Source organism: Epinephelus moara, chromosome 13, assembly GCF_006386435.1.
Source record: "Epinephelus moara isolate mb chromosome 13, YSFRI_EMoa_1.0, whole genome shotgun sequence".
Lineage (NCBI taxonomy): Eukaryota > Metazoa > Chordata > Actinopteri > Perciformes > Serranidae > Epinephelus > Epinephelus moara.
In genome coordinates, this window is record NC_065518.1 from 14945067 (window position 1) to 14957321 (window position 12255).

The 12255-nt window shown below is 43.0% G+C and overlaps 1 protein-coding gene across 4 annotated transcripts in view; it reads left to right on the forward strand.

The window, feature by feature from the left end:
• The window catches only part of LOC126399582 (zinc finger MIZ domain-containing protein 1-like), a 160979-nt gene extending 150364 nt beyond the window's left edge, over positions 1–10615 (forward strand). For all 4 annotated transcript variants that reach the window (XM_050059650.1, XM_050059652.1, XM_050059651.1 and 1 more), the window contains 16 exons: positions 69–286; positions 414–615; positions 954–1229; positions 1313–1495; positions 1590–1667; positions 1774–1942; positions 2030–2171; positions 3749–3959; positions 4198–4303; positions 4403–4563; positions 4674–4741; positions 5845–5913; positions 5999–6243; positions 6351–6514; positions 6792–7058; positions 7142–10615. In XM_050059650.1, coding sequence (XP_049915607.1) covers positions 69–286; positions 414–615; positions 954–1229; positions 1313–1495; positions 1590–1667; positions 1774–1942; positions 2030–2171; positions 3749–3959; positions 4198–4303; positions 4403–4563; positions 4674–4741; positions 5845–5913; positions 5999–6243; positions 6351–6514; positions 6792–7058; positions 7142–7249 — 2667 coding nt within the window. In that variant the 3' untranslated portion in view covers positions 7250–10615. The remainder of the gene's footprint in view (positions 1–68; positions 287–413; positions 616–953; positions 1230–1312; positions 1496–1589; positions 1668–1773; positions 1943–2029; positions 2172–3748; positions 3960–4197; positions 4304–4402; positions 4564–4673; positions 4742–5844; positions 5914–5998; positions 6244–6350; positions 6515–6791; positions 7059–7141) is intronic.
• Positions 10616–12255: the final 1640 nt, after the last annotated feature.

The window sequence follows — 12255 nt, forward strand, 5'->3', positions numbered from 1 at the left end:
TGATTTGGGGGTGAACTGTCCCTTTGAAGCATCCAACATTTACACGTGTATATCTCTACGTCCACCAGGTGTTGGGGAATCCCATGGCCAACAGCAACAATCCCATGAACCCTGGGGGCAACCCCATGGGCTCGGGTATGTCTGGTAACAATCCAGGGATGAACTCTCCTCAGTTCCCCGGACCTCAGCAGCAATTTCCCAGCAAAGGCAACTCTAACCAGGGCTACATGCAGCAGAGCATGTACGGACGACCCAACTACCCCGGAGGAGGAGGCTTTGGTGGCAAGTAAGTGGACAGGGGATTCGTAGTAGTTGTTGGAGTGATTGAAGCTGCTCGATTCTGACAGTTAAAATGATCGCACTCCTCCAGCACGATGGTCTGAGCTCGCTTCATATGTTGCTCTTTGTCACAGTTACCCTGGAGGGCCTAACACTGGACCTGGAGGAATGGGCATCCCTCCACACTCCCGTCCTCCGTCAGACTTCACCCAGCCTGCTGCTGCTGCCGCCGCCGCTGCAGTTGCTGCTGCCGCCGCTACAGCAACTGCCACTGCCACAGCAACTGTAGCGGCCCTGCAGGAAACCCAGAACAAGGACATGAACCAATATGGACCGGTAGGGAATGACAAACAACTGATAACACCTCACTGACTGTGCTTTTCAATACTGTCCTTTTAATACGAGCAGGAGTACCAGAACAGGATGCAGAGATAAGTGGATTTAGGCTTTTTGTTGAACAAGGCTGAATCAGTGTTAAGGCTGAACAAGTAGCCAAAGTAGTAATGGAGCCAAAAAGCACATTTAGCTCTAACAAAATCTAACAAGCACACGTTATTTAGAAGGCAGAGCATTTTGTGTCTTTTGTGACTTAGAATAGATTCTTTTCACTCACAAAATTTGCCACATTGACAGTCAGCACAGAGATGGCTGATTGAACCCATTTTGTCTTCCAGATGAGTTCCTCTTTCCAGATGGGACCAAACCAGGCGTACAACAGCCAGTTCATGAACCAGCCAGGACCCCGCGGCCCTCCGTCCCTCCCTGGGAACATGGGATCTGGCATGAATGCGTCCAACATGAGCGGGCCCCCCATGGGAATGAACCAGCCAAGGGGCCAAGGCATGGGGCCTTTTGGTGCCCACGGCCAAAGGATGCCCCAGCAAGGCTATGCAGGACCGCGGCCTCAGGGCATGGGTATGCAGGGCATGAAGAGGCCATACCCAGGGGAGGTGAGTGGATGTGAATTCAACACTTTCAGTTTCAGCTTGTTTGCAGTGTGTTGAGTTAATGTTTGTGATCTCTGCGTTCACAGCCAAACTATGGCGGGCAGCAGTATGGACCAAACAGCCAGTTCCCTAACCAGCAGGGGCAGTACCCCACACCCAACCCCTCCAGGCCGCTGCCGTCCCCTAACTACCCTGGCCAGAGGATGCCAGGACAGCAGCTGCAGGGCCAATACCCACCACCCAGCGGTGCCATGGGCCAGTACTATAAGGTGCAGCAATGCTACTATTCACTAAAAAATGTGACCTGTCGGCAGTGTTTTCATAAAAATAGAAAAAAATCTAATCTGTTTTCTTAAATTGCAGCAAGAGCCACCTTTTAACGGCCAAACAAACAACTTCTCTGGGAGTGGATATCAGTACAGCCAGGGTAATATGAACGGGGTAAGTCCATTTTTGTACTCTTGTTTCATCACATCATCATTCTCTTTGTTGTGCAGTTTATATTCCCATCAATACTTAATTTACTAATCGATTGTCTTCAATACAGCCGCCCAGACCGGTGGGTAACTACCCTCACTCCCCGGTGCCAGGCAACCCCACCCCTCCGATGACCCCAGGAAGTAACATCCCTCCATACCTGTCGCCAAACCAGGATGTGAAGCCACCCTTCCCTCCTGACATCAAACCAAATATCACCGCTCTCCCTCCCCCTCCAGGTCAGTAACTGGAGGAAATCTTAATAGTGAATTATTCCTTTAAAAGTTCATTATAGTCTGACCGTGGCTTTTCTTCAACCTATGTAGCCAACCACAACGAGGAGCTGCGCCTGACGTTCCCAGTGCGGGACGGGGTAGTCCTAGAGCCCTTCAGGCTAGAGCATAACCTGGCTGTCAGCAACCACGTCTTCCACTTACGGCCCTCTGTACACCAGACGCTCATGTGGAGGTAAGACATCATGCACTGAATCAACAACATATTTTTAGATATTCTGCCCAGATATTTTATATCAGGAGTTTGCTTTTTCCTTTTTCAAGTGGCCTCCTGCTGAAGTATTTTAAGTGTCTGGAAACAGCATTTCGTATAGTAAAGAAGTGGTCTGACTCTTACCTCTCAAACAATATATTCTCTGGCGCACTTTTCAAAAGATTTAGGACAAGGGATGTATAGGGGGAGAGGGTCTTTTAGTACAACAAGAGAGCTTCAACTGTGGTTGAAGTGGTTACGGTTTTTGAGATTCAGTAAAAATACAAATATGAATGTTTGAAAAGAAATTTTAATCCATGATTTAGTCCCTGGCTGTTGGTTCTTTGGGCTCATGGTGTATGTTTTGAAACTATTTGGTCAAAAAGCCCTATAAGTACTGTAATATCCCATGGGATCCCACATGGTGCAACTCTAGGGCCAGTACTGTTTTCCCTTGACTTGATTGGCCTTGTAAAAATAAAACAACTGAAGTTGACCAAAGTGCTGTACATGTTAAAAGTGTGACGAACAAATATATAGCAATATAACATGTACACAAATCAAAAGCAGAATGTCACCAGGAAGAACAATTACATACGTAAAAACATTATGAAATACTTAAATATTAAAACCACTTTGAATAACCAAGCGACATTAAAAACATATATGTCTTAAGATTTGTCTTAAAAGTGTCAATAGAGGGGAGCATTTCATTGAAAGTGGAAGGCTATTCCAAAGATTTGGAGCAGCTACCGCAAAGGCACGATCTCCCGTACCCACCAGCCTCGATTGTTGGAAAATTAAAAGACACTGTTCTGAAGATCTAAGAGGTCGGGAGTTGGAGTAGGGGCAGGGAAGTTCAGTCACATACTGGCGATTGACTGGCTTCTGGAGTCAGCCAGTTTTTGACACTTGGGAGTTGGCTTCATTTTTAGGTTGCCACTTGGTGAGGAATCATTGTCCTGTTGCTACACAAACAACTTGTACTGAAGTTATCAGTGGGGCTAGCACTGACAAGGACAACAACGTTGTCCATTTGACACCATAGCAGTCTACATGACATGAAGACTTGATTTCAGTTTATTAAATTGTTCTTTTTGGCCTCTTTGATCATTTGATTTTCAGTCAACAGGCAAATTAAGCGTCACGTAAGAATCCTGTAGTCAAGAACCAAAGGGTATTCTTCAATTCCTCTTAACCTTTGGCAAGCAGATTGAAAAGGATCCGCAGTCATTCTGTCTGCAGCTGAGAATTGTTAAAAAATCAAACCAGCTCTATTCCCAGCTGACTCGGAGAAGGTCATTTATGCATTCATTTTCTCTGTTTTAGATTGTTGTATTTCCCTTTACTCCCTTCTCGAGCACTCTCACGTCCCGAGCTTATCAAGAGTCTTGAGATAAGGATTCTTACTGATGCCAAACTGTGAGATCACGTCATCCTAAATTTAGCATCCCGTCACTGTAGGTCTGTTTGTTTTGATCAGGAGGGTTTTTTTAATGTCCGACAGAACGCTCTGTGACACTTACTAATGAATATCTTTGCTTTGCTTGTCTGTGCAGATCGGACCTGGAGCTGCAGTTCAAGTGCTACCACCACGAAGACCGTCAGATGAACACCAACTGGCCGGCGTCGGTCCAAGTCAGCGTAAACGCCACGCCGCTCACCATCGAGCGGGGCGACAATAAGACCTCACACAAACCCCTGCACTTGAAACACGTTTGCCAGCCAGGAAGGAACACGATCCAGATCACAGTCACCGCCTGCTGCTGTGTGAGTGCACAAATCTCCACAACTAATAAAAAGAGGTTTATAGAAATCCACACGCCAAAAGTCGTCGCCAGACAAATAAAAGTCAGACATGAAAGATGATATTTAACACTGAGGCTTAGAGCGCAATCAAAAAATGATCTGTCAGGTCGGTTTTTGTCCTGATAGACATGTTGAAACAGTAAACTGATACACCTTAAGAGGATGTTTGTGGTTGTGACGGTGATATTTCCTCTTGCAGTCGCACTTGTTTGTGCTGCAGCTGGTCCACAGGCCCTCGGTTCGCTCTGTCCTCCAGGGCTTACTCAAGAAGAGGCTTCTGCCTGCAGAGCACTGCATCACCAAAGGTACATGCAAAACAGCACAGTCACATTTTGCACCCTGACGTCCTGATCGTTCTCACAGTCCTTGCTTACAGAAAATATTTCTCTCCTCCGGCTTTAAAGTTAAGAGGAACTTCAGCAGCGTAGCAGCGTCATCGGGGAACGCAACGCTCAACGGAGAGGACGGCGTGGAGCAGACGGCCATTAAGGTTTCCCTCAAATGTCCAATCACCTTCCGGCGAATACAGCTTCCAGCAAGAGGCCATGACTGCAAACACGTTCAGGTAAACACTGCAGGGATAAACACACACTGAGAGTCCTCTGATGCCGCAAGGGAAGACGGATTTTAATATGATGAACTTGATAACAAATATGACTTTTTTTCTTCTTGCAGTGTTTTGATTTGGAATCATATCTACAACTGAACTGTGAGCGGGGGACATGGCGATGTCCTGTATGCAAGTAAGTTCATCCAGCTTTAATACATAACAATATTTATGCTGTCCATAGTTCTGACTGTAAACCAGAGGTGGGAGTAAGTCACAAATGTGCGAACAAGTCTCAACTCTTAACCTTCAAGTCTCAAGTTTCTGCTTTAAGTCAAGCAAAACAAGTCGAGTGCTCAGGTCAAGCAAGTCACATGTCAAGTCATATGAAATTCTGATCATCAGATCAAATGTCAGCTTTCTAGCTACCATCTGACCAACCTATAAGCTAATAAGTTAGCTTAAAGACATGCTCACGTACCTGTCTTTATGGACTTTGTAGTGATGGATGAAGGTGGATGTTTTGGTGGTCGTGTCAATGATTTTTGAGCTGCAGACCTCGCATATCTTCTTACTGCCGTCATTGACAATGTAATCCATGAATCCAAATTTATTATTTTGAATTAGCCTCTTCCATGATAGCTGTTTTGTACGTTGGCCTCATTTGGTCTGGTGGTCTAGTAGGTTGTATGATTTGCGTGCATTGTGCTAGAAATCATCCAATCATGTTTAAAAACAAGAGATAACTCCTCAATACCTAAAAGATGGCAAATATTAGAAAGTCAAGTCCTTTCAAGTCAGCTGTCTCAGGTATAATGGAGGCCCTGGGGTCGCTTTTGGACACTTGATTGGCGTGACACTAGGCCCATGACTGGACCAACATGGCGACTTGTTTGAAAACATTCTCTTTTAAAACGACGATAGTTCAGTTTAATGTCGTCCTGAAAACATTTGAGGTGAGGGATAAGCCATGTGGTTGCTAAATCTGTCTTCACTTTTGATCGGCAGTGGTTAGTTTGGTAAATATTTTTGGGAGTTTCTAGAGGCGGTGAGTCACGCTGGACTGAAATAAAGTAGCATAGATTTAACTTCATGCAAATGAAGAGTGGACGCCCTGTCTCTCTACCACAATGCATTGCACGGCTGCGTATACAGACAATGAATTAGAAGCAAGGCAATGACAGATCCTGTGCACACATACCAGAAGTCATTTCTCAAGTCATGAGTATCAAGTCAGAGTCAGGTCAAGTGTAGTTGTCCCTCTCAGCATTTTAAGCCCCGTCTCTCTTCTCTGCTCAGTAAAACAGCGTTGTTAGAGGGACTCGAAGTGGACCAGTACATGTGGGGAATCTTGAACGCCATTCAAAAGTAAGTTGGAGACAAATCTGAAGTGCATATAATGTTTTTCTCTTCATTTCCTTGTATCTTAACCGTTTCGTCTGTATTCCACCAGCTCGGAGTTTGAGGAGGTGACCATCGACCCGACATGTAGTTGGCGGCCGGTGGCGATTAAATCCGATCTCCACATCAAGGAGGATCCAGATGGACCGCTGGCCAAGAGGTTTAAGACTATGAGCCCCAGCCAGATGATCATGCCCAATGTGATGGAGATGATAGCTCAGCTCGGCCCGGGACCGTCACCGTACCCGATATTGTCTTCTCAGCAAGGGGGCAACAACAGCGAATATGGCAACCAAGGTACGACACAAACACACGGTCCAAAGTCATTGTCACGTGACAAAAGGAGCTTAGAATAACTGTAAAAAATGTACGCATGTATTTACTGTATTTAATTTGTGTGCCAGGCAACAGTTACCAGGGGCATGGGAACTTTGACTTTCCTCACGGCACCCCCGGCGGTACGTCGATGAATGACTTCATGCACGGTCCCCAGCTGTCTCATCCACCTGACATGCCCAACAGCCTGATGGCCCAAGACAAGCCGCTCTCACACAACATGCCTGACTCAGTGAGTTCTCCCGTCATCCACTTCATCAGCTTTCTGTTTCTCCCTTTTTATACATTGTCTTGTGTGGCGATCAGCAGTGATGTGGTGGTTCACTTTTACACTGTGATCTGTAGCCTATAGTTCGGCTTTAGCTTCTAACTATCTTTGTCTTTTTGCTGAGTCAGTTTGACATCCTGGATATATTCTTCAAACAAAGCGGCGGGGCTTAGCAAAAGGTCAATTAAAATAACTATTAGTTACAACCCTAGTCTGAATATTTCCTATTTCCTCTCTACAGATACCTCACTCTGCCGGCAACGACCAGTCGCATGGTCCTCCTCTGCAGAGCTTACATGCATCTCCACACCCTGGGAGCCAATCAGGGCAGCAGCTACACCACAGCGGGCCTCCTCAGCCGTCACGACAAGCTCCGCCTCCTCAGCAACAGCAGCAGCAGCAACAGCCACCCGGCCCCAACAACCATCCTCACGGCGACCTGGCCTTCAACCCCTCCAGCAGCTTGGACAGCCAAGCGGGGTCGGACATGCCCGAGCCATCTTTAGACGTGAGTCTTGGCGCACAGCAGAACATTTTGAGTAATTTTAGTTCACTTCAGTGGCTAACCAAATCATTCCTCTTTCCTCGCAGCTTCTTCCAGAGCTCGCCAACCCGGATGAGCTGTTGTCGTACCTGGATCCACCGGACCTCCCCAGCAATAGCAACGACGACCTTCTGTCACTCTTCGAAAACAACTGAGGCAATTCAGACACACATGAACTTCTCTGACTGCCTGCAGTTTCCCTGAGACCCCAGGGTGGTCGCTCAGTACTTGATAAACACAAAGATGCACTCCCTTTCTCTTCTTCCTCTTGTACAGTTTTCATTGGCCAGCACAGATTGACTGAAAGAGGTTAAAAACTCCAAGACACGGCGGGGACACGGCGAAGGGGTCGCCCCGCCCCGCCCTGCCCCGCCCTCTCACCCCGTGGCGATACTTTTGAACTGTGCAGCTATACTCAGTTGATTTTTTTACGCCACACACAGGTGTTTGTGTGCACATTAGGAACGTGTTGTAGCATTTTTTATTCATGTTTTGTTTCCTTTTGAGAAGAAAAAGGAATTCACTGTAAAAACAAAAAAAAACTGTTAAAAAACAAAACAAAAAAAAACCTGCGCTATCTGGCCAGTGTGCGCGACGTCCATATTGTTATTCCAATCTGAGAGGCTGCAGCTTCCCGGTGTCACAGCTCCATTCCCTGACTGGTCTGGTTAGCCGCACTGTTTTTGTCCACCACACATCATTTAAAAGCACAAGAGATTTTGGCAATGCAAAAACACACAAAAAATCAAGATTAGACGAGTCTGTCCTTGACGAAAAGTTTTTTAAATAATTTTTTGCTCCGCATTTTAAAAGATTTTTGGGAATGATCGGCTTCCACTTTGTCTACAATTGTGATACATACATATTTTTGTCAAAAAGAGATATCCCTGCTTTTCAGTCGTCTGAGGGTCGACAGCTGGAACGGAGAAGATTTTGGCCCCAAAAAAGTTTATACCACATATGGAGAATACTTCTACATGTTGTGTAGTTATCATCTCCGGTGCAGAGGAGTGATGTCAAAGAAAAGGAAAGATACAACACGAGAGATTCCTGTAAAGATCCCGCTCCCTGCTGCGACTCCTTCCACGCCGTCTGCTCCGCATGAGCCCCGATGTCGCTCCCGTCGGCATTTTTGCAACGTTGCATCTCTCTCCCTGTTAAATGATGTGCTGTTAAAGTAGTCTTCAAAGTGCATGTGTGCCAAGCCCTCGTCTAGTGCTGTTCCAAGTGGTTACAAAAAAAAAAGAAGAAGAAAAAAAAAAGATAGTGTGGTTTTTATCAGTTGCTGTTTCCACGGCTTTTGTTTTTTTGATTTTAGTATGATTTATTTAACACTAACATTGAAGGGATGACATCAGCAGTGCGTTCACCGTGTGTTTGCTGGATGGTTTTGTTTTCTTGTTTCTGTCGCCGCGTAATTAATCCGTGAAATCTTTTTGGGAAACTGCTCGACATCACCAAAGTTAGAGGGATGAGAATGGAGAGGTTTGTGTTTGCTCGGTCCTGCGCGTGTGTGTGTGTGTGAGTGTGTGTGCATGTGTGAGTGTTTCTATTAGGGAGGAAATATTGATTTCAAAGATATAGGGGTGGACAGATCCAGTTTATCCATCACTGCTGTTCAAGAAGTGGTTTTTAAAAGCAGTATTGGTGCAGACCTTTTTTTGCCATGTTTGTTTTTCACTTTTTGAGAAGAGTGCTGTTCAGTATGCAAATGTATTATTTTTTAAGAAATGCTATTGTACTGTAAATATCATTGTGAATATTTTTGTATCATCTCGATAATGTCTGTCCTCCGATCATTAGTCGTCCGATCTAACACCGTGCGCTCCCAGACTCCCATCTAACCACTGACTTTGTTTGTAACCAGCGTGTGACAGCTGTCTGTCTCGCCTCCTCGTCACGGGGGGAAGCAAGTCCAAATGTCTCATAAGCTATTTCCTGCAGGTCGCCGTGCTTTCTAGTCACTTTCCTCCCAGTGCACTCTGTCTCGCACCTGTCGTTTCGCACACAGGTGTCACCCTTTTCCCCCTGCGTCAGCTCAAAGTGATTGTGTAGCATCATTTCAGTTTCCAGTTTTCCTCCACGCTCGGATATGTTTGAAAACGTCGTCTACTCATGATTTTACGTTAACATTTTATCAGTGATACTGAGCAGTAACGGTTTTAAAAAGATGTGGTATCAGCTGGCTTTCAGTGTAATTAGTGAGCTATGTGAATATCATAATTGTTGCTAATTGTCAATACACAGTGGTATTTTAAAGATATATCACAACCATATTTTAAAGAAATCCATGATATTGTTTATATTTTTGTTATAGAAAAATGTGGCTTTTTTTAAAAAGCACGAGACCATATACATTTGTATCCCCTCTTTTTTTTGTTTTTGGTAAATTATTTTGTACTGGTTTTTCTTATTAATCTGTAAGGCTAGAAATCCAATTTCTTTCAACTGTAGCATTGTGCTAATTTAACCATCCTGGGTTTTTTATGTAAACATTATTTTAAGCGTCATTTAAGAAATATTGTTTGTTCCAGTTCACTGACATGTTGTTTCATATTTATGTCACAAAGAGACATCAAATCAAACTCTTTTATTGCCACACTGCCACATTTTCATTCTTTAAATATCTGAACTTCTGATCAGTCCCATCGAAGTCATCGTCATTTCATACTTCGTTCTCCAATTTGGTGTTTAAGGCAGCACCCTGAATCTGTAGTTGCACAATCACAACAAAAGGGCCATTTCTCTGGGGGAAGTTGTTTTAGAAAATAAATAAAAATAATTAAAAAAAATACAGAGAGGAAGGGCACGTTCATCATTCTGGCCTGGAGAGGATGTGGAGGGCAAGGCTAGACCAAACGTCCCAAGGATGCCTGTATATATGTAAATGAATATAGAGACATGTGAACAGAAATGTATTCATTTTCCCTGGGAATGTGCATTGTTTCTTCAGAATAATAAAAAGCTTGCAACCCCTCTACTGGAAGTGGCTGAATATGGAAAATGAAAACTTGTTAGTTAGTGTCTGTGGGTATCTCTCCGCATTTTGTTCCCCCCCTCCCTCTGTAATATATACTTTCACCTCTTTTGTTAGGGGAACTGGGACAGCTATGTTTTACATGTAATATTTAGCCTAAGTGTTCTAGTCTGTCACCTGCATACTCCGAGGTGCTAAAGCTAAAATAAAAAAAGGAAAAAAAAAAAGGTTACAAAGCAAATCGTTCGGAGGGGTGGGAGGAAAGCGGTGGGAGGGACGGGTCCAGAAGATTGTAACCAAATCCATAGTTTGTACAATTTTTTGATATCATGAGCAGTTGGAAAAATGATACAATCTAAGGTGATTCATGCAATGTGGCCATTGTCTCTATTGTGTACATTGTATGTACAATCATTTCATATTCTAAACTGGTCAGAAAATAAAGGAACTAATTGTGATTTTTAGTCTTGCAGAACTGTATGTAGTTAGATGATGTGACAACCTAATATTTATCTAATAAATATGTATTCAGATGATACCTGTACGTCACTGTCGTCCTGTCTTTTGTGCATCGTTGGCCCGCCCGACTCCCACAGGCTGCTCATCCAAGCAGAAGGTGTAAATTACGGGTATCAAATTGTACTCACACTCTGAATTAATAAAGCTTAAGGCCAGCTCGTGATTATGTGGAAATGATATTAGCCCACATTAATTATCACAACAGAATAACAGAGACGTGGTTTGTAAACCTGCTCATATGAATGATGCAGAGTTGAGCTGTTACTGTTCAATCTGTTGGGAAGGAAATAAAATAAAAGAGAAAAAGGTGAAAGAAGTAAGAAAATAAGATAGCTGTTGTAAACTTAGATGGAAAAACAGAAATGGATGGAACAGAATCATACTTTTTCAAATTTTAAAATCCTCCTGAGATGCAAAAAAATGTTTTTGTTTTGTTTTTTAAAACACATTTTAAAGATCCAATGTGCAGGATTTAGGGGGATATTTTGGCAGAAAGATAAGGTAATGTACAATAAGGTACCATAAGATAAGATATGATAAGATAATATAATGTAAGATGTTTTTTTTAATCTTGTCTGATAAGCTATGGTACGATAAGATAAAATAAGGTACGGTAAGGTCCGATAAGATGAGATAAGATAAGAGACGGTAAGGTACAGTATGATGAGGTACGTTAAGATAAGGTACGGTAAGCTAAGGTAAGGTAAAGTAAGATATAACATAATGGTAAGGGGTCAGTAAGGTAAGGTAAGGTAAAATAAGAACACGGTAAGGTAAGGTAAGACAAGATAACGTACGGTAAGGTAAGGTAAGCTCAGGTACGGTAAGGTAAGATAACACGGTAAGGTAAAGTAAGATACAGTAAGATAAGAAAAACGTACAGTAAGGTAAGGTACGGTAAGATAAGATAACATGGTAAGGTAAAGTAAGGTAAGCTAAGGTATGGTAAGGTAAGATAACACAGTAAGGTAGGGTTAGATAACATGGTAAGGTAAGGTAACATACGGTAAGGTAAAGTAAGATATAGTAAGATAAGAAAAACGTACAGTATGGTAAGGTATGGTAAGATAAGATAACATACGGTAAGGTAAAGTAAGATACAGTAAGATAAGAAAAACGTACAGTAAGGTAAGGTACAGTAAGATAAGATAACATTTGGTAAGATAAAGTAAGGTAAGCTAAGGTACGGTAAGGTAAGATAACACAGTAAGGTAAGGTAAGTTAAGGTATGGTAAGATAAGATAACATATGGTAAGGTAAGGTAAGATAACATATGGTATGCTAAGGTATGGACGGTAAGATAATATAACGTACAGTAAGGTAAGGTAAGATAACATACAGTACGGTAAGGTAGGGTAAGATAAGATAGCGTACGATAAGATAAGATAACGTATGGTAAGGTAAGGTAAGATAACATACAGTACGGTAAGGTACGGTAAGAAAAGATAGCGTACGGTAAGATAAGATAACGTACAGTAAGGTAAGGTAAGATAACATACAGTACGGTAAGGTACAGTAAGATAAGATAACGTACAGTAAGGTAAGGTAAGATAACATACAGTACGGTAAAGTACGGTAAGATAAGATAACATACGGTAAGGTAAGATAACATAGGATAGGATAAGATGTTTTGTTTAGTGTATAAACACTTTAAAATAAGAATTG